Genomic DNA, 23,966 nt, shown 5'->3' with positions numbered 1-23,966 from the left:
TCCAAAAAAAAAAAAAAAAAAAAAAGAGTACAAAAAAGAAACTGCCCTTATAATCAGGAGTTTTTCTCTACAGCTCCCATTTCTAAATCTCTTGCTATCACTTTAAGCATATTTTTTGTCCTAATCTTTTCAGTGGAAATGAAATACAGATGGTCAAAATTATGTCAGTATATTTAAAGAATCAAGGACTTAAGAAATTATAAATATAAGAAGATTTTTTGCATTTCAGGCTTTTAAGGTCCATCAGTTTTCTGCCAACGTGGCAAATTTATCTTGCCTGTCATCACAAGTGGCAGTGTTTTGATGTGTAAAAGAGAATTAATACAGTTCTGAAACTAATTTTATAACGTTCTGTGATGGCATCATCACTTTTCAAGGAGAAGAGGGGGCAACGATGCCAATTCAAGGACAATAGTAAGTTTGAGAAAAGGGAAGCTACAGAGGACACATTCCCAGTTCTGTGGGTCCAAGAAGGCCTAAGACTGGGGTGAGAAGTAATAGGTATATGGTTAGAATGTGGGGAGGAATCTAAATTCTCATGGCTTGTTACCAAGGGGCCCCCAGTGACCAGGGACTTAGATTGTCCTTACAAGGGGCTCAGTTGGACCTAGAAAACATGCAGAAGGTCCTATTATTACACTCCATCCTAGGTGATGGGAAGATAAGTTAAAGAGAGGTTATGTCATTTGTCCAAGGCTTCAGAGGCTAATGAAGCCACGAGTCAAACCCAGGCAGTCTGGACCCAGAGGCTGAACTCTAAACACTATCCTACACTGTATGAAAGTTCTGAGCTCACAGAAAGTGATCAATATTATTAACTTTTTTTTTTTTTTGACAGCTGCGGGCTTGGACCAATTTTACTTACATTTCCTAGCACAAGGCTTTCCACGCAGAAATTTAAAAATCAAAACCAAAACAACAACAACAAAAACTTCTCTTAAACAACACTTGGGTGAAAATCATGACAATGACAATGAAAACACTACCTATTCTTAATATTGAAACTGAGCCACCACTGTGTTCCTATTTGGGAGACATTTAAGTTACAAGTTAGGACTAGAATCAGGTTGGGAGTTAGAAGACCTGGGCCAGTGGCTTCATGAACAGGCTTCTCACCCCCCCATTTGGGGCTTCAATTTCCATTTTTCTAAAATGAAGAAGTGAGACTATATCACTGTTTTACAATCATGCTCCCTGGAGCTCTAAGCTTTTTAGAGAGAGTAGGGACAGAAATGAGAAGTGGATACCTCTGGCCTCCAGATTCTCAACCTCCAATTCAATCAGGACAGTTCTGTTTCTATCTGTTTTATATACTTGAGGTCAGAGACAAATTTTATTTGGGGGAGAAAAAAAAAAGGTTCTGCTGCAAACCAAGAAAGGGAGACTGAAAAACCCCTTGGGCCATGTGAAATCTAAGAGCCCCTGTCACCTCTGACATTTTTTGTTAATATAATTAACCTGGAGACTCCAGGTGGAAGGGTTTTTAGTAGCAGTTTCTAAATGTTTTCTTCTTTCTAATTTTTATTCAGTTGCCCTTTTTTTAAATTCAGGGCTGGATAAAAATAAACAAGAGTTATTACCCTAATGTCTGTATTAGCAATATTGATCCACTTATCCAGGTCAAAGTACTTAGAATAAACTCCATGGAAAAGCGATGCTTCACTTAAGGGTGCCTTTGTTAAAGGGGAGTATTAACTCTTTTGCCCACAAGGAAAAGAAGTCAGTCAAAAAGGGCTTGTAATAACATTGATATTCATCAATATTTAATTGGTTTTTTTTCCTGTTTTAGTCTGAACTTCTTCCTCCAAAAGCACAAAGCAATGAAATCAATATATGACTTAAACAGGAAAAGCACATAGTCTGACAGTTTAGTGCCTCTAGAGACACCCTCTAGATAAGACTCCTGCAGGATAAGATTGTACATTGCGTGTAAATGAACTGGAAGGCAGAACTCTTAAACACCAGGGTAGGTCTCCCGCCAGTGGAAGCACAGAGCTGCACACCAAATGCTGACAAAAAGTTACACCCAGGACTCGCTTAACTTGATGGAAAAGAGCACTAACGAAATATCCTTCCAGAGGTGGCAAGGAGCTAGAAAGAGTCAGAAGAGACGACAGCTACTAAGCTAAAAATTATCTATGTATCCAGTTTCACACATATATATTTTAGGAATTAAAAATGAATAAAGAATTTTAGAAAACTATCAAAAACTACCTGTTTTCCAAGAGGTTAGCGTTATTAGCACAAATCCAGATGTCATAAATTTCGTTTTCCTGATAATCAGTAGAGGGAGGCAAGACTCTCCATTTAAGGCAAAGATCTAAAGTAATCAAAACAAAACCATGTACATACAAGAAAGACCACAGAAGTGAATCTAACATAGTAAGATGTCAGGTTGCATATACCGAAAGTATGAGGTATTTCAATCCAGAGACAAGTGAATCCTTGATCATATACCATTATATGTGATGGCACAAATAGTTCAGGATTCTATGAGCTACCCTAGGACACCATCAATAAATTATTATTGTTGCTGCTGTTATTATTATTATCGCCATTATTGCTTAAGTTCTTTCCAGTTGGTTTCTACTAGTTTCAGCCAGAAGAATCTTAATAGGCCCCTCTTCACCTCTTCTCAAACCATATGAAGACTTCCAGTGACCTGACTCTCCCATTTTTTCTGACCTATTATCTATCTGCCAACAATACCACTGTTCATCTCCAACCACATGACTAACATAACAAGCAAAATCAAGCTCTCTCTACCATTTACACATAGTTCTTTGCTCTGCATTTTTTTTTTTTTTTTTTTTTACATCTCTTATCCTACTCTCCAGTCTACAGTCTTGACTTTATCTCTTTCTCCCTTTCAATCCCTCCTGGTTTTTAGGACTAAGGCACTCTACTCTCCCCAGGCTATTCCTCACTTTAATCCTGAGTTCCCTCCAGACCCACTGTTAATGGCTCTTGGGTAAATACTTCCCTCTGCTCATATAAAATGGAGGCAGTTTGCACAGTGGTTAAGAATCTGAATAGCCCAGAAAATTAAAGTTATGGCAAACTCACTCATTTTTGTAATTCCCACAACCAATATCTACATCTCACTGCATCTGGCAACACAACAGCAAGCACCAGTTTTTAATAGAGTAGCCCTCACATTAAATAAAACCATCACAGACTGTATTGTACAGTTATGTTGCTAATTTTCCTTTGAAATGTACAATATTTTAAGCTTTTTTTTTTTGGTCAAACGTGGTAACATCTTAACATACAAATACAAACCTTTCTGTAGTTGTAAGATTTAGCTTATAAATCATTCAAATTGAAGTGAAAGATTACCAGGTCATTGTTAATGACAGTCTATTAAGAATATATGTATTTTTGTAAAGGAAAAGCACTTGTAGATATTTAATCAGTACTATATGTCTGTTTTGAAGAAATAAAATGCTGCTTAGAGATTCTCTTTAAATATTTTTTATTTTTGTGCTCAAATGTATTTTCTATTGATCTATGGAACGTTCTGTACAAAGCTGTATGGTTGTACTATTGGGCTAGACACTTTTGTTTTTTAAAATCTGTACTTAGCCAAATGTATCTGACCATATTAAAATATAGTATCTTTGTTATTAAAAATTTGATTGCAAAAAAGAAAAAAAGAACCTGAATAGCTAGCTCCACAATGACTACCTCTATATCTCAGAAAAATTACTGTACTATGTTTCAGTATCATCATCTGTAAAAAGAGATTAATATTACTACTTACCTAAAAGGGTTCCTGAGGATTATATGATATAATAACAATGATAAAAGCCAACACTGCTAGGTATTATCTGTGATGGTTACTTTTATGTGTCAATTTGATAGGGCCAAGGGGTGTCTGGATATTTGGTCAAACATTATTCTGAGTGTATCTGTGAGGGTGTTTTGGATGAGAGTAACGTTTGAGCTGGTAGAATGAGTAAAGCACACTGTCTTCCCTAATATGGGTGGGCCTCAACAAGTCAGTTGAAGGCCTGAATAGAGAGAAAAAAAAAAAAAGCTGACACTCTTGCAAGTAAGAAGAAACCTCTGACTGTCTTGAACTGAGACATCAGTTTTTTCCTGCCTTCAGACTAGAACTAAAACATCGGCTCTTCCTGCGTATTGAGCCTGTCAACATTTAGACTGGAACTACATCGTCAGGTCTCCTGGTTCTCAGGCCTTAAGACTCAAACTGGAATTAAAATAATGGCTCTTCTAGGTCTTCAGCTTGCTGACTACAGATCTTGGGAGTTGTCAGCCTCCTTAATCATGTGAGCCAATTTCCTATAATTAATATCTATCTAACTATCCATCCATCCGTCCATATATCTATCTATCCTATTGGTTCTCTTTCTCTGGAGAACCCTAATACACTATCCCAAGCACTTAGTAAACTTTACATGTGTGAATTAATTGTATTTTCACAAAACTTCATGATGTAACTACAAATACTAACCTCATTTTATAAACAAGAAAACTGAGGCTTAGAGAAGTTAAGGAATTTACCCAATTTCACACAGCTCTCAGTTACTGGAGATTGGATTCTGACAGTACCTTGCACATATCAAAAACACTGTCATTTTTAGCCAGTAATATTATCATCCAATAGGCTGTTGCATATAGTCATCAATTTCCTCAGTTATACCTTCTAAGCAGCTGTCTGTCATTTGTGTTCCTCTTAAATCTCACTGCCATGCCTTTATTCAGACATTTACAACTTCTCACCTGGATCCTGGATTATGCCAGTAGTCTCATCAGAGGTCTGACCCAACCTCTGCTCTAGCCCTCCTCCAAATCATCCTGCACTAAGCTGCCACAGCAACCTTACTACAAGTGACATGTAACCAGTCAGGTCCTCTTTGGACCACCCCAGGCTCAAGGTTGGGGAGGTGTTCCCTTGGCCCTGTGTAAATAGCTACAGGGTGATATTTTGTTTGCTAGACTGCCTTCCCCACCGAATGGCCGATTCCCTGCAGACAGTAGAGACACATAATAAGTGTTCAAAGCTTCAATGATATCACCCTCCTTCTGAAAAACTTCTGGTGCCTCTCCATTGCTTATTAAAGTAAAAACTCCTTATCCTGGCATTCAAGGCCATTTAACATGTTTACTCAACCTAACAGTTTTGTCTTTTATTATTTATTCATCATTCATTCAGTCAGTAGTCAATTACTAGGTACCTACTCTTATTTAACATAGTGTTAAGTATTAAAAATAGAAAAATGACTGTTTCTATTATCCACCACAAAAATATTAGCTGAAGTATACACCTGATATTAACACAGATTTCCAGCTACGTCTCTGCCCTTCAAAAGTCTACTTTAAACACCATGGCAAAGCTACCTCTGTCATGAAGCCTTGCTTTAATCTCCTCCTCTCCCCTTTCTTTGAACCCTCAAACAACTTTGGGCCTCTTTTACATCATTTACACTATTTTCACCTCTATTACAATTATTTTCATACTCATCTTAACCTTTCTCCTAGACCCTAATCTCCTTGGAAGAGAAAACCCTGTCTTACCCACCTTTGTCTTCCTCATGCCCTATTTTTTAACACAACAACTTGCATATTAGGCTCTCACTAAAAGTTTGCTAATTGGAATGAAATTTAACACTTACCACACTGAATAATGAATGGGACGGCCATGGCCTGTCTTCTTTGATATTGAATAGAATCTGAAGATTTCTCCATGTCCTTATTATTCAGGTATCCAAGTTCATTCCAAAACAATGTTAGATTTCTATTACCTAAAAAAAAAAGAAAGAAAAAAGCAGGCAAAGAATAATGAAAGAAAATAAAATCAGTAAGATAAAGATGATAAGCGAAGGGAAATTTGGATATAAACACATGTATATACAATATAATCTCGAACATATAAAAACTAATACATATACAGAAATAAGTGATTAAAATATTTGACACTGGTTTCCTCTGAGTATGGGTGAAATTTGTTTTCTGCTTTACACTTTCTTGCATTTTTCCAAACTATATGTAATAAATACGCAACATCTTTATAATAAAACTGAACACAATTGCAGTTACAAAAATAATACGTACTTTTATTGTTGCAATAAAATACATTGACACTTAAAACTTTTTTCTTAAATACTCCTAGGAGCGACTGCACTGATTAAACTTAAAAGCCACCCTTAAGGCTATTGATACAAATATTTATCATCTTGTCTCACAGTCAGAGTTTCTATTTTATCTCTGGCTCCCTTCTCTTCCAGTCTCTATTGTTTATGCCCTACCCTTGCCCTAGATTCTAAACTTCCTCCTTGCTTAGAACAGTACTTGTCATGGAGGCCCATTCAGGAGTCCTCCTTAAGAGGCTGTATTCTTATCTGTTGATCCAGCAATTGCACTGCTAGGAAACTTCCCTACAAACATACAACACAATGGCCATATATATCATAGCACTGTTTGAATAGAAAACAAAACAAAACCTGGAAACAAGGTAAAAGTCTAGAATAGGGAACTGATAAATCCCATTTTCAAACAAGGGAACATTAGATAAACTTTAAAACACGGGGTTAGAGCTAAATATATTATTGCATCAAGATCTCCAAGACAGAGTTTTAATAATAATTTTTTAAAAAGATGTAAAACAGCAAACCTAGTATAATCAACTTTTGTTATGTAAAAAAAGAGCATATACGTATAAAATCTTGAAGGACACGCTTTTCTTTTCCTAAAAGGACACAAAAGAAAGTTCTAGTAGGGGATACCATTGGAGAAAGGACAGAGGTAGAGAGGAAGGCAGGGGAAGGTACTTTCACTTTTTTTTTTAACTTTCTGAACACTTTGAGCATTTTTACATGTGCATGTGTTACTTTAAAAATACTTTTTTGAAAAAAGCACCCACATTTACCATTCTGTCCAATATGGTAACCAACTGGCCACATGTGGCTACTGAGCATTGAAATGTGGCAGATACAGAACATTTCATCAATGTACAAAGTTCAAAAAGTAATATTCTAAAATATATACCTTGGAAATAAAATATACGAAATAGGGCCAGGCTTACATCAACCTTAACAATTGACTGTGTAATCCAGGCAAAATACCAATAAACGTCTTTACACCTTCCAATACCTTTTAAAATTTAGGTTCAGAACGCTATGTGCCTTTAAGACCAGCAGGGAAGGAACTCAGTCTTAAAAGGGGCTTTGCAATTGAGCTGGGCTGACAGCTACCCTCACAAATTCCCTGGTGTCATACCTTGTTTCTTCACAAAATCCCTACCAGCTCTTGCCTCAGATTTCCCTTTGGATTCTGCTTCTTGGGCTTTTGTCAACTCAGACTTTTGGTTTTCTGCTCTTCGCTCAGCATTTGGTATTGGCCCAGCCCAGACTCCACTTTTTCGCTGCACACCAGATCCTGAAACACTCTTTAGTGTCTGGACAGGGCTCGTGAGACCTTGTTCTCTGATTTCCACATGAACTACTCAGTTCTTATTATGTCAAGGCAGGAAGTGCTGTAGGTTAAAGTCAGGTGACTTTGAGTGCTGTCTACCACAGATTTATTGTGTAATTGTGGGAAAGCCAGTAAATTTTCTTATCCATAAAGTGAGTGTTTACAATAACTTGCCTTCCATGGTTATCACTAAGAATAAATATGAAAGTGCATTAAAAACAGTAGTGCTGTGCAGAAATTTAAGTTACTGCTGTTCTGTATTTGTTCTCTCTCTAAATGTTACTTCCCCAAGAAGACCTCACTTTTGCAAACAAGGAACTGTGCTTTATCACCTATGCATGCCCTCAGCTCAGAGCTCAGCAACCTGGACCTAATAAGCCCTCAAAAAATCTTGCTGCCATTCTTGATAAAATAGCTCATTAATGTTTTGTTTGGGATAAAATGGAAGTGAAATAGCATCTCTCCCTGAAAACATTAACTAATCACAGTTAACACAACCCAGCAAACATAAAATGAACATCAACTGTGAATCCCAAAATAAATATTTTAAGAGCGATAAAACTACTAGCATGTTAGAAACACAGGCACATGCCTCTCAAGGGTGGGGTGATACCTGCTCTGTGGTCACACCACTCTTACAATGCTTACACGTTACATTTCAGTTCACTTTATGTCTATTTTCCCTCTAGAAAGGGAAATCCTTGAAGACAATGGCTATGTTTAGGATCTTGCTTTCAGTAGCTGACACTCAGAGCTTAATGTTTCCTTATAAGACTAAATAATACTAAACAATTACTGGCTATCAAAGATATAAATGAGAACACTCAGTAGCCCAACATCTAATGACCAGGACTGATAGAAGATATTATACTATTCAAAGTAGATATCAGGACAAAGGAAATAACCAGAGATATTCAATCTGGGAATCAGAAATTGCTTTTCCTAACTGCCAATGGAACTTTTTTTTCCTTCAGATAGCAGCTACTCCAATATGCATAATTTATAATATGTTATTAAAACAAATTTCCATGGAGTGGGCCCTGAAGACTAGGTAGATGCTTCAGCAAGTGGATAAGTAAGTTGGCCGAAGAAACGGCAGTAGGAGGAAACATAGCACACCAGTTTCCTTTTTCTTTCATGTGTTACTCAGTCTGTAGAGATTTATACAACTATCGTGAGGAAAAATATTTCCTCCCATACAAGGGAACCCCCAAAAGTCTATCAGTGGATTTTTCATCAGAAACCTTATAGATCAGGTGAGAATGGGATAATATAATCAAAGGGCTGAAAGAAAAAAATAACCCGCCAACCATGAATACATTACCTGTATTGAAGCTATCCTTCAGAAATGAGGGAGAAATAAAGAATTTCCCAAACAAACAAAAGCTGAGGGAGTTCATTACTAGACCTGCCTTACAAGAAATGCTAAAGGGAGTTCTTCAAGCTGAAACTAAAGGAAACTAATTAGTAACTTAAAAATGTGAAAATATAAAACTCACTGGTAAGGGTAAGTATATAGTCAAATTCAGAATACTCTAATTCTATAATGATGGTATATAAATCACTTAACTCTAGTATAAAGGTTAAAAGACAAAGTATTAAAACCATAGCTACAATATTTATTAATGAATACACAATATTAAAATATGTAAATTGTGAAATAAAGAACATAAAATGCTTGTGCGGGGAGGGAGTAAAACAGTTGAGTTTTTATATGTGATAGAAGTTAAGTTGTTGTAAACTTACAATTGACTGTTATAACTATAACATGTTTTATGTATGCCTCATAACCACAAAGCAAAAACCTATAGCAGATGTACAAAAGAGAAAGGATTCAAAGTATAATACTACAGAAAATTATCATATCACAAAGGAAGAGACCAAGAGCGGAAGAAAGAAACAAAGGAACTACAGAACAGCCAGAAAACAATTAATAAGATGGCAATAGTAAATTCTTATCTATCAATAATTACTTCAAATATAAGTGGATTAAATTCTCCAATCAAAAGATATAAAGTGACTGAATAGATAAAAACCAAGACCCAACTATATAATGTCTATAAAAGACTCACATCAGTTTTAAGGCCACACATAGGCTCAAATTGAAGTGATGGAAAAAAAGATACCATGCAAATGGAAACCAAAAGAGAGCATGGGTAGCTATACTTATATCAGACAAAACATACTTTAAGTCAAAAACTGTAGGAAGAGAAAAAGAAGGTTATTATTTAATGATAAAGAAGCAGATTCACCAAGAGGCTATTAACAATTGTAAATACATACACCCAATATCAGAGCACCTAAATATATTAAGCAAATATTAACAGATCTAAAGGGAGAAATAGACCACAATGCAATAATAGTAGGAGTCTGTATTACCCTTCTTTTAACAATGGATAGGTCATCCAGAGATAAAATTATAAGAAAAAATGGACTTGAACTATACATTAGATAAAATGGACCTAACAGACATACACACAATACTTCATCAATAGCAACAAAATAAACATTCTTCTCAAATGCATATGGAATATTCTCCAGGAGAGATCATATGTTAGGTAACAAAATAAATCTTAACAAATTTACAAAGATTGAATCATATCAAGTATCTTTTCTGACCATAATGAAACTAGAAATCAACAAGAGGAAGAAAGCTGGAAAATTCACAAATAGGTGGAAATTAAATAACGGACTACTGAACAACCAAGGAGTCAAAGAGGAAATCAAAAGGGCAAAGGAAACAACCCATTTACCATCACAGCAAAAAGAATAAAATACCTAGGAATAAATCTACCTAAGGAGGCAAAAGACTTATACTCTGAAAACTATAAGACACTGATGAAAGAAACTGAAGATGACACAAACAAATGGAAAGATATACCATGTTCTTGGATTGGAAGAATCAATATTGTTAAAATGACAATACTACCCAAGGCAATCTAAAGATTCAATACAGTCCCTATCAAATTACCAATGGGTTTTTTCATAGAACTAAACAAATACTTTAAAAATTTGTATAGAAATACAAAAGACCCTGAAGAGCCAAAGCAATCTTGAGAAAGAAGAACAGAGCTGGAGGAATCAGGTTGCCTGATTTCAGACTATACTACAAAGCTACAGTCATCAAAACAGTATGGCAATGGCACAAAAACAGAAATAGAGATCAATGGAACAGAACAGAAAGCCCAGAAATAAACCCACGCATAGCGATAAACGCCTACATTAAGAAACAAGGAAGATCTCAAATAGCCTAATTTTATAACTCAAGGAGGTAGAAAAAGAACTAAGCCCAAGTTAGCAGAAGGAAGAAAAGAGCAAAGATCAGAACAGAAATAAATGAAATAGAGAACAGAAAACAATAGAAAAGATCAATGAAACTAAGAGCTGCTTTTTGAAAAGACAAACAAAATTGTAAAACTGTTAATAAGACTAGCTAAGAAAAACAGTGAAGACTCAAATAAATAAAGTCAGAAATGAAAGAGGGGACATGATAGCTGATACCACAGAACTATCAATACAAAGGATCTTAAGAGACTGCTATGAACAATTATATGCCAACAAATTATATAACCAAGAAAAAATGAGTAAATTCCTAGAAACATACAAACTACCAAGACTGAATCATGAAAAAACAGAAAAGATGAACAGACCAAGAGTGAGTAAAAAGATTGAATCAGTAATCAAAAATCTTCTAGCACTTTTTGATTGGGTTTTTTTTTTTTTTTTGATATTGAACTGCATGAGCTGTTTGTATATTTTGGAGATTAATCCCTTGTCAGTTGCTTCATTTGCAAATATTTTCTCCCATTCTGAGGGTTGTCTTTTGTTTTGTTTATGGTTTCCTTTTCTGTGCAAAAGCTTTTAAGTTTAATTAGATCTCATTTGTTTATTTTTGTTTTTATTTCTATTACTCTAGTTGGTGAGTGAAAAAAGATCTTGCTGCTATTTCAAAGAGTGTTCTGCCAAAGTCTGCCTCTAAGAGTTTTATAGTGCCTGACCTTACATTTAGGTCTTTAATCCATTTTGAGTTTATTTTTATGTATGGTGTTAAGGAGTGTTCTAATTTCATTCTTTTACATGTAGCTGTCCAGTTTTCCCAACACCACTTATTGAAGAGACTGTCTTTTTCTCCATTATATATTCTTGCCACCTTTGTCATAGATTAGGTGACCATAGGTGCATGGGTTTATCTCTGGGCTTTCTATCCTGTTCCATTGATCTATATTTCTGTTTCTGTGCCCGTACCATACCGTTTTGATGACTGTAGCTTTGTAATATAGTCTGAAGTCAGGGAGTCTGATTCCTCAGCTCCATTTTTCTTTTTCAAGATTGCTTTGGTTATTTGGGGTATTTTGTGTTTCCATGCAAAAAATGGGCATAAGATCTAAATAGACATTTCTCCAAAGAAGACGTACAGATGGCCAAATAGCACATGAAAAGATGCTCAACATCACTAATTATTAGAGAAATGCAAATCAAAACTACAATGAGGTATCACCTCACACCGGTCAGAATGGCCATCACCAAAAAATCTACAAACAGTAAATGCTGGAGAGGGTGTGGAGAAAAGGAACCCTCCTACACTGTTGATGGGAATGTAAATTGGTGTAGCCACTATGGAAAACAGTACGGAGGTTCCTTAAAAAACTAAAAATAGAACCACCATATGACCTAGCAATTCCACTCCTGGGCATATACCCAGAGAAACCCATAATTTGAAAAGATACATGCACCCCAATGTTCATTGCAGCACTATTTACAATAGCCAGGACATCTAAGCAACCTAAGTGTCCATCAACAGAGGAATGGATAAAGAAGATGTGGTACATATATACAATGGAATATTACTCAGCCATAAAAAAGAACAAAATAATGTCATTTACAGTAACATGGATGGACCTAGAGACTGTCATACTGACTGAAGTAAGTCAGACACAGAAAGACAAACATCATATGATATCACTTATATGTGGAATCTAATAAAAAGGGTACAAGTGAACTTATTCACAAAACGGAAGTAGGATCACAGATGTAGAAAACCAACTTATAGTTACCAGGGGATAAGGGGTGGGAGGGATAAATTGGGAGACTGGGATTGACATATACACACTACCATATATAAAATAGGTATCTAATAAGAACCTGCTGTATAGCACAGGGAACTCTACTCAATACTCTGTAATGGGCTATATGGGAAAAGAATTTTAAAAAAAGTGGATATATGTATATGTATAACTGACTCACTTTGCTGTACACCTGAAACTAACACAACATTGTAAATCAACTATATGTCAACAAAACATTTTTTTGTGTGTGTGTGTGGTACGTGGGCCTCTCACTGTTGTGGCCTCTCCCATTGCAGAGCACAGGCTCTGGACACGCAGGCTCAGCGGCCATGGCTCACGGGCCCAGCCGCTCCGTGGCATGTGGGATCTTCCCAGACCGGGGCACGAACCCGTGTCCCCTGCATCAGCAGGCGGACTCTCAACCACTGTGCCAACAGGGAAGCCCCAATAAAACATTAAAAAAAAAATCTCCCAGGAAATAAGAAGCCCAGGACCAGATGGCTTCAGTGGTGAATTTTATCAAACATTCAAGAAATGAATACGTATCCTTCTCTATCTCTTCCAAAAAACTGAAGAGGTGGACACCCTTCCAAACTCATTTTATGAGGTCTGTATTACTCTAATTCCAAAACCTGATAAGGATATTATAAGGAAAGAAAAGTATAGGCTAATATCACTGGTGAACATAGATGCAAATATCCTCAACGAAACAAAGCAAACCAAATTCAACAGAACAATAAAAGGATCATGCGGTATTTATCCCTGGATGCAAAAAGAGATCAACATACATAAATCAATAAATATGACACACTACATTAATGGAACGAAGACTAAAAATCATATGATCATCTCAGTAGGTACAGAAAGAGCATTTGACAAAAGTTTACACCACTTTATGATAAAAACTCTCAACAAATGAATTACAGAAACTATGTACCTGAACATAATGAAGGCCATAGACAACAAGCCCACAGCCAGCATCATACTCAACAGTAAAATGTTAAAGTTTTTCTTCAAGATCAGGAATAAGACAAGAATGTCCAATTTTGCCACTTCTATTCAACATAGTACTGGAAGTCCTAACCAGAGCAATTAGTCATGAAAAAAGAAATAAAAGGCAACCATATCAGAAAGGAAGAAGTTAAAATTTTCTGTTTGCAGATGACATGATAGCATACATGCAAAACCTAAAGACTCCACCAAAAAACTAAACAAGGAATTCAGTAAAGTTGCAAGATACAAAATCAACATACAAAAATCAGTTGCATCTCTGTCACTAACAATGAACTATCTGACAGAGAAATTAAGAAAGCAATTTCATTTACAATAGTATCAAAAACAATAAAATACTTAGGATTAAATTTAATCACGGAGATGAAAGACCTATACACTGAAATCTATTGACTGACGAAAAACAATGAAGACATAAATAAATGGAAAGATATCCTGTGTTCTTTGATTGAGAGAATATTTGATTGAAAGAATATGTCCATACTACTCAAAGCAATCTATAGATTCAATGCAATCCCTATGAAAATTACTATGACATTCTTCATAGAAGTACAAAAAACAATACTGAAACTTGAATGGAACCACAAAAGACCTTGAATAGTCAAAACTATCTTGAGAAAGAAGAACAAAGTTGGAGGCACCACACTTCCTAATTTCAAGTTATAACAAAGCTATAGTATTTAAAACAGTATGGGACTGGCATAAAAACAGACACATTGACCAGTGGAATAGAATAGAAAGCCTAGAAATAAACCTACACATACATAGCCAACTAATCTTTGACAAGGGTGCCAAGAACACACATGAAGAACATTCTTTTCAACAAATGGTGGGAAAACTGGATATACTCACAAAAGAATGAAACTGTTTTATGCCACTCATAAATATTAACCCAAAATGAATTAAAGACTTAATTGCAAGACCTGAAACCATAAAGTTCATAGAAGAAAACATACAAAAAGCTCCTTGACTATGGTCTGGGTGATGATTTTTTTTTTTTGATATGACACTAAAAGCACAAGCAAAAAAAAAAAAAAAAAAAGGTGGGACTATATCAAACTGCAGTCTCTATATAGCAAATGAAACAATCAAAACAATGAAAAAGTAACATACAGAAGGTGAGAAAATATCTGCAAGTAATTTATATGATAAGGGGTTAATATCTCAAATGTACAAAGAACTCACACAACTGAATAACAACAACAAAAAAACTCTTACTGAAAAATGGGCAAAAGACCTGAATAGACAGTTTTCCAAAAAAGACACACAAATGGCCAACAGGTACATGAAAAGGTGCTCAACATCACAAATAATCAGGGAAGTGCAAATCAAAACTACAATAAGATATCACTTCATACCTGTTAGGATGGCTATTATCAAAAAGAGAAGATAAAACAAATGTTGGGGATGTGGAGAAAAGGGAAGCCTTGTGCACTGTTGGTGGGAATGTAAATTGGTATGAGCATTATGGAAAACAGTATGGAGTTTCCTCAAAAATTAAAAATATAACTATTATATGATCCAGAAACCCACTTCTGGGTATATATCTGAAGAAAATGGAATCGGTATCTTGAGAAGATATTTGCACTCCCATGTTCATTGCAACATTAGTCACTACAGGCAAGATATGGAAATATGGAAACCACCTAAGTGTCCAACGATGGATGAATGGTTGAAGAAAATGGTGTGTGTGTGTGTACACGCGCGCGCGCGTGAGAGAGAATAAAATATTATTTAGCCAAAAAAGTTGAAGATCCTGCCATTTGCTATAAGAATGAATGTGGCGGTCATTACTGCTAAATGAAATAAACCAGAGAGAAAAATATATGATATGACTTATATGTGGAATCTAAAAATAATAATAATAAAGTTGAACTCATAAAAACAAAAAGCAGAATGGTGGTTGCTGGCAACTGTGGGCCAGAGGTAATGGGGAGACATTGGTCAAAGGGTACAAGCTTTCAGTTATAAACTCAGTAAGTTCTGAGGATCTAATGTACAGCATGGTGACTATAGTTAATAATACCATATTGCATACTTGAAATTTGCTAAGAGAGTAGATCTTAAGCATTCTTACCCCAAACACATGCAACAAGGTAACTGTGTGACGTGACAGATATTTTAATTAACTTGACTGTGGTAAATATTTCACAAATATTTCATGAATCATCATGCTGTTCACTTTATAAACATACACGATTTTTTTTGGGTCAATTATAGCCCAATAAGCCTGGAAAAAAATTCTTGTCTATCCTAGTCTGGCAAGAAATAGTAAAATTAATAATAAAATTTATTAAAGTAGGTTGGCCTTAACATATGAAGTGGTATACAATTATGGATATTTTTAATATACGGTTTTAATAAACTATTTTTTGTTAATGTGTATTAATGAAGGTTTTTAAATTGCCCTTTCATCAAGAAGTCAATTAAGAGCAAAAATGTGAAATTTCAAAATATGAAAAAGTACTTGACTTTTAAAAGTACATCTTAAATATTTCCACCCAATGGAGAATGTTATGTAGGTAACCCAAAATTTATTAATTTCATAATTATATTAACAACCTCAAGGTATTCTGATTTTAAGATTTAGTTTACATTTATAAACAGAAAATATTTATAATATTCAAAATTATAAAATATATACATACCTTGAGACTTTTGTTTGAATAATCAACAAGCTTGTTAAATTAATGGAATAATCAAGGATCAATGCACACAGAATTAAAGTCCTGATTTCTAGAAAAAGTATCTGAGAAAAGCCGTGAAAATCTAACTTATTGCTATGTATGGAGTACTGTATTCAGAAGATTCCTAACATTTAAATTAATTTGATTAATTTTTCAGGAGCCTCTTAAAACCAGGAAAAAATAGTGGGAACTAGTGCAATAACTTACTAAAAAAATTGTCAAAAACCAGGAACTAAAAGAGCAGTTCACATAGATTTTGCCTCTTAAAAAGAGGAGAAATGTAACAGCCTCCTAGATGTCAGTTTCGTATCTATTCATAGAATGTATAATGACATTCAGGGGATCAGTTAGCCAAGTGGAGAAGTAATAAAATTCAGTAATAAACTACCAAAGCAAAGCTTTGATGTTTTCAATCAAAATAAGGAAACCTAAAACAGTTTATGAAATCAAAGCACCAGGAAAATCTTAAGATGGAGAAGGTATTTAAATGAGGTCCCTGTCTTCAGGTAGCTCTGTGTCTAAATAGATGATTATATTCTATTTTTAAAGATCTCAAATAGAAATTACACATCCATTCTCAGAGGACTGTTGATCATACCTCCTCCTCTGTTGAATATTGGCCTATTTGCCATTACCTTAGCTAAGCTAGACATGAGACCCTTGCTAAGCTGATTCATGGTGTGATCATTTATGGCATCTCTGGGTTAGGGATAGCATACTGGTTTCAATTGATACGCCAACTCCCATCAGCTGGTAGTGAAGCCTGTACACTCTTGAGGCCAGCGGCCACTTATCAGGAAGAACGGCCATGATGGCTTAGAGAATGTATGGTGCATTTGAGATGAGAGAAGGCCTATATGATCACTTCCCAAAGAACTCTATTTAAATTGAGGCGAGATGGGGGCTTCCCTGGTGGCTCAGTGTTTGAGAGTCCGCCTGCCAATGCAGGGGACACGGGTTCGTGCCCCGGTCCAGGAGGATCCCACATGCCGTGGAGCAGCTGGGCCCGTGAGCCATGGCCGCTGGGCCTGCGCGTCCGGAGCCTGTGCTCCGCAACGGGAGAGGCCGCAACAGTGAGAGGCCCGCGTACTGCAAAAAAAAAAAAAAAAAAAAAAGCCAAAAAAATTGAGCCGAGATGAAACAAGGCAAGATGTCTTCAGTGGTGCTGAAGGTGCTTCCAGCACCATTCTTTCTCTTGGCTCGTGGATGAGGCAGAGTGGGGTTGGGTCAGTCTCATGGTACAGTACAGTCAATGGCAGAAGTGGGTGGCAGCTGCAGTCAGAATACCTTACCTTCTCCACTCTACTGTGAACACAGCAGACTCCGCAGACTCCAGGAATCTGCGGAGTTGGTCCAACTTCATAGTAAGGTCATTACTTCACCTGACAATGTCGCATCATTTTCGCTTGTTCCATATCAGCTGCTTCCCACGAGGATCTCCTTAAGCTGCAAAAATGATTTCAGAACCACCCCCTGCTCCCGACTTGAGAAAATACATGATGACAAAAAAATAAATAAATCATGAATTTAATCATACTTTTGTGTGATTTTACATCTTACTACCCACAACTACATCTATACGTATTCGAAAAACTGTAGCATGTACATGTACAAGACATAATGCCATCTTAGACAATCACTGGTAGCCAGGGATTCAAGGAATCCAAGCCACACTCTAAGGTCCCCTACGGCTTCCTGCCTACCAGTTCAGAACCACATCGTTCTGCACACTGGAGACTAGAAGGAAGATGGATGGAGGCCTCAGGGTGACAAACTTTCAAAAACAAACCTCAGGAGAGTTAGGTTTCTACTGGTTCTTTCCTTATAAAGGAACAATTTTACTTTCCCTTTTTAGGTTATACTTTTATTTTGTCATGTTCATAGCTTTCTTTAGATATAGTCATTTTTTCTTATTCTTTCTAAAATGTGGAAATCAAAATTAGACATAATAATAGAAATATATTCATAAAACATTCTGTGTTATCATGGGCAATAGCCTAGTTAGCTACCTAAGTCTCCTCAATACCTGGATTAGCATAATTTTTCTTTCTACCAGGACTCTCTTTACCTTACTCAGACATACACAAAGCCCCCTAACTGACTTAATGGTCTCAAAAGTGTAAAGACTCTTTTTGCTGTTGTTAATACAACTTGTGTTTAATTCTGATTGCACTGTCTTAATATCAGAGTCATTAGATACAACTTACTCTTTCTTCTAAGGTACACATATGCAGACTAATGAAGAGAGTTTTGAGGTCTTGCTTCTGGTATGGCAGAGAAAAATCAAACTGTAAGAATCCAAGTGTATTTAATTCCAGACAAAAGAAGAAGGGCTGGCTTTTTCATATTTTATTTGCAATATAGGTGAGATCCTCTGAGATATTTTAGCAAGAAACTTCATTGTAGATGTGAAAAATGTCATTATCATGATAATAAGACAAGTGCAGTCAGAAAGAAAAGGAAGCTAAGTGCTGTCAATGGTGATAATTTCAATTACCAGGTGAAAGCAGTGTAAATGGATAAAATCTAAGAATGTGATCATTTTTAAAAAACAGAAATCTATCCACTGAACTCCTGAACCATCCTGCTGTTTGCTGGGAGCTGGCACAAAGTAACAATTTTAAACAGAGTACATATTTATGCCATATAAATTAGTTAGGCAAATGTCTATAATGTTTTTTAATATTTTAACTTTATCTCTAATTCCTCTCAAATCAAGCTTTCAGCCAATGTAATTTGTTTAGTCATATAGAGTTCTATTGTTTCTGCTGTCAAACAGTAAATTACCAACTAATATGGGTAACCAAATAGTAGATGAAATAAGTTTTTCTTTACAGAAGTATTAGAGTTAATAATCAAAGAAAATATGAAAGAATTAGAATATAAGATTTTGGAACTCTTAAGGGATCTGAGCTTTGATCATTAACTGTTAATATCATTAAAAGAAAGACAATCGAATAACTTATGGCTCCTGATAGAACACACTACCACCTCTGAAGCATCTTGATGAAACAACAACAAAAAAACACATCTGAATTTGGTCAAGCTGCTAGATTCTACCAATTTACAGAGAAATAAACAGAATGGAAGAATCTGTTAAACTACACCCAGTAATTCAGTCAGCAAAATTTAAACCATGAAAACTATAAGACAACCAACTCAGTTTTTCCTACAAATAAATTCCCCCTGCAAAAAAAAAAAAAAAAAAAAAAAAGAGAGTGAGCAGTAAAGAGAAATATGAGGATGGGGTAGAGGGGCTATGAATTATAATAGAAAATAATTCGAAATATAAGAGATAGGCAGGATATTTTTATGATATTAAGTATTGGGCTTCTCTGGTGGCACAGTGGTTAAGAATCTGCCTGCCAATGCAGGGGACATGGGTTCAAGCCCTGGTCCAGGCAGATCCCACATGCCGCGGAGCAACTAAGCCCGTGTGCCACAACTACTGAGCCTGCACTCTAGAGCCTGCGAGACACAACTACTGAGCCCGTGTGCCACAAGTAGAGCTTGTGGTGCCGCACACCTACAGTCTGTACTCCGCAAAAAGAGAAGCCACAGCAATGAGAAGCCCACACACCGCAATGAAGAGTAGCCCCCGCTCGCTGCAAGTAGAGAAAGCCCGCGCACAGCAACAAAGACCCAACGCAGCCAAAAATAAATAAATAAAATTATTTTAAAAGTTCTTCCATGTTTTAAAAACAAAAACAAAATATATATATATATATACACACACACACACACACACACACACACGGATATAATTATAAAGTGTCTGGAATGTCCTTCATAACCCAGTTGTGGGGGAGTGGGTGGGAGCATGGATAAAACCAGTTTGCCCAGAAGTTGATAATTGTTGAGGTTGGATGAAGGGTTTATGGATTTCATTTTCCTTAAATCTGTCTAATTTTGAAATTTCCCATATATATTAGTTTACTAAGGCTGCCATAACAAAACACCACAGACTGGGTGGCTTAAACAACAGAGATTTATTTCCTCACAGCTCTGGAGGCTGAAAGCCCAAGATCAACGTGTTGGCAGGTTGGTTTCCTGTGAGGCCTCTCTCCACCTTCTCACTGTGTCCTCACATATTCTTTTCTCTGTGCACACCCATCCCTGGTGTCTCTTCATGTGTCCACATTTCCTCTTCGTATAAGGACACCAGTGACATTGGATAGGGCCCAGCCTAACTGCCTCATTTAAAATTAATCACCTCTTTAAAGGTCCTATCTCCAAACACAATCACATTCTGGGGGTTTCTGGGAGTTAGGATTAAAACATATGAATTCAGGTGAAGCACAGTTCAGCCCATACCACCATAATAAAAATGTTTTTAAATAAAAGATAAAATATAATATTTTAAAAATAGAATAAATACATAAAATCCGTAACTTCAAAAACTGAATTTTAAAAAATGACTTGCTTCTCAACCTACACTTTCAAATAAACTTGTCTCATAGCCTCATCTTTCAATACTTACACAGGCCTCCTCACTCAACGTGTATCCCTAGCAGAATGTTGTGTTTCACTTTTCTTGAAGTGCCTTCCTGAGATCTCAGAGACTTAAGTATATAATAAGAGAAACAAAATTTTGTTGTGAGCAGCTACCTACATCTAGCTACTGGACTGTTATGGGCTGAACATCTGTGTCCCTCCTAAATTCCTATGTTGATGTCTAATTCCCAAGGTGATGGTATTTGAAGGTGGGGCCTTTGGGAAGTAACGAGGTCACTAGGGGGAGCCATCATGAACGGGATTGGTGCCCTTATAAGAATAGGGCAGAGAGCTCACTCACTCTTTTTCCACCATGGGAGGATACAACAAGATGTCAGCAGCCTGCAAACTGGAAGAAGGGCTCTCACCAGAACCCAACCGTGCCGGCACCCTGACCTTGGACTTCCAGCCTCCAAAGCTATGAGAAATAAATTTACGTTGCTCATAAACTGGTCAGTCTATGGTATCTTGCTATAGCAGCCCAAGCTAAGGCATAGAGAGTTATCTATTTTTAAAAGAATTATTCATCTAACAAATATTATCCCTTACTTTCAAAATTACACAAACTGAAAAATTAATATGGCTAATTGTCCTCACCCAGTGTCCCATTTCTACCTCATTAGAGGTCATCAGTGGAGGGCCAAGCGCTTGATTTCTGTATCCAGTGCAACAGGATTTAAATAAAATCAGAGAGAAAATACTGGCCAAACCTAACATATCAGGAAGAATAGCACATTAGGTAAAAGTCACCATTAGATTCCAAAAACAGTCCTGACAACATGAAAAAAATGAGCCTAATAAAGGTGATAACATTTAATAGGAGTAAATGTAGGGTTCTACACTAGGGTCCAAAAACACGTACTGGAAAAATATAAAAGAAGTATGGCTTAACAAGAACACACATTAAACATTTTATTAAGAACTTTAATTGGTAATAAAGATACTGAGGGTCAATAATGTGCTTACTCAGAATATATTAGGCTATAGCAACAGAATTACAACTTAAAGAGATGATGATCCCATTTTATTCAAGGTTTCATCTGAACCTTTTGTTTCCAGGTAATAGACTTCACAAAAAATAATGTGAAAATGGTGAATATATTTAATGCCTTGTCAAATAAAGAATAACAACAGAACTTGGAAATGTTAGGATAATATAAGACTGAAGAGAGACAGAAAACTTCAAATAGAGGGCTGTCATTTGAAAAGGCTTTAGACCTATCCTTCCCGGCCCCACAGGGGAGAACGAAGTTACCCTTGCTAACTCCTCCTCGAGGCCTTCTCTGGCCTCTAAACCGTGAGCTCCTGATCACTGGCTCCCACTTCTTCCCTGTTGGGCACCAATCCCATTTCTAATTGCGAAATTGCGTTAGCCCTGCTAGACTGTAAATTCCCAGAAAGGGTGGACCACATCTGATGTTTTGGTCCTATAACACTCCAATGCTGGCACAGACGAATGAGTAAAAGAACATATGAGAAACAGATTTGACATTAACATGAAAATGTATTTTCTAACACAATTGTGCAAAGATTCATGGGCTTCCTCAAGAAGTTGCGATTTTTCTTTCATGGAAAACCCTTGTTCAGGCTTAAAGTGGCTTCCACTTGCCTAGGGCAGGGGTGCGTGAGGTAGAGGGGAATTAAAGCATGGGGGTGGGAGGCAGTGACTCAATTAAATGATTTTTAACCTTCTTACCAACCTGAGGCCCTGTGATTTGAGTGCTGCTAGGAAAGACTGTGCTTATTACATCATAGATTTCATTTTAGCACGCCAGCTATATTCTGACCCATTTCGGAAAATTTTAGTAATACACTTCTACGTAATTGCTGCTGCTCAAACTCAAATTTTATTTGATATTTCCCTCTATCTTCTTCTTCTCCTTCTCTCCCTATTCCAAAAAGCTGCTGATTAATATTTCCATTTTACTGTAAGGATGCATAAAGTTTCAGAAAACATAGTAGCAGACAGTGAGGTGAGGACAGACTCAGAGACGAGAAAAACGCTTCTGAGATTCTTAGCATGAACTGTACCAAAAGTAAATGCAGATTTGACAAATGACACAAAAGTCATTACCTCTCCATTCCCCTTGCTGCTGATTCAATTTTTACAAGGGCCCAATTTTCCACAGAAACTGATCAGACTTGCAGCAAATACAAAGACCGCATCTTTTATTTATAAGGCAAAAAATCTACCCAAATACTTTTCATTAAAATTGCGTGTCCTGTAACACTAGCTTTCAGAGTATTAGTCAAGCATTACATAACTTTGCTTACTCCTGTGGGAATTAATAAGCAAAGACCTTGAAGGTCGATCTCCTCAGCACAGTTCCTGAGTCTACCAGTTCTGACCTTGATCACTTGATTCAGTTTGATAATGATGTCTGGGGATGAAATTGTGAGACACGTGAGCAAATGCCCATGCTCACTGTCCTTTCTCCACTCTCTGCTTTCCTTCTAGAGCAACATCTTTTGTGAGAGTATCCTCTAGCCCTAAATCAATTCATAGACAATTATGGAATTAGGAAATCAACATGTTATTAACCATCAATAATTACAATACAAATATAACTTACTAATTTTGAATCTTATTACATCTACTGAGAAGGTTTTGAAAAAGTTAGGTAGATAAGATAGAAATAGGAAGTTACATACAGGGGGGAAGGCTGGCAATTCACACCCTGGAGTCGAGAGTACAAAGTTGGGAGGCTACCCACACTCCACACAAAGGAGCGTCCAGAGAAAAGATGAGGATGGGGGAAGTGACATAATTTTCAAATGCTCGGCGTTTTCTTTTGGAACCATGTCATGCCAGCATTTAAAGACCAGCAAGTAGATCATTGATTTACACCGCCTCACCCTGTATATTCCTATGTCTTCTACAGCTTTAAGCACAGCCAGCCAAATAATGTAGTCATTCCTACATTTAGTATAACTTCAAACATGTCTCTGAGAAAAAAAAAAACACATGAGAAAGTATGCCTATGATAAGCAAAAGAGGTACTCTTCAGAGAAGTGCTTCTTAAACTTCAGTGTGCATACACATCCCCTGGAGAGTTTGCTAACATGCAGGGCTTAGTCCCGTAGTGCTGGGGTGGGACCTGAGATTCTGCATTTATAACAAGCTCTCAGGTAATGCTGATGCTGCCGGTCCACAGACCACACTCTGAGGAGGTTTTAGACTGTGACAGGAAAATCCAGTCTGAGCAGGAAATCTGTGCCCTCAACGTCATTCCCCCTTTACACTTTTTCCCCTGAGTTCCTGCACTCTTTC

General features: G+C 36.6%; 1 protein-coding gene across 1 annotated transcript in view; it reads right to left on the bottom strand.

Moving 5' to 3' along the window:
• Window positions 1–23,966, bottom strand: part of MORC1 (MORC family CW-type zinc finger 1) — a 178,708-nt gene that overhangs the window by 83,381 nt on the left and 71,361 nt on the right. Inside the window, 2 exon segments of the mRNA XM_007450543.1 lie at window positions 2,215–2,320; window positions 5,640–5,768. Of these exon segments, the coding sequence (XP_007450605.1) occupies window positions 2,215–2,320; window positions 5,640–5,768 (235 nt within the window).

The sequence above is a fragment of the Lipotes vexillifer genome, unplaced genomic scaffold (genome assembly GCF_000442215.2).
Source record: "Lipotes vexillifer unplaced genomic scaffold, Lipotes_vexillifer_v1.1 scaffold946, whole genome shotgun sequence".
Taxonomy (NCBI): domain Eukaryota; kingdom Metazoa; phylum Chordata; class Mammalia; order Artiodactyla; family Lipotidae; genus Lipotes; species Lipotes vexillifer.
This window is presented reverse-complemented; position numbering and strand designations above follow the sequence as displayed.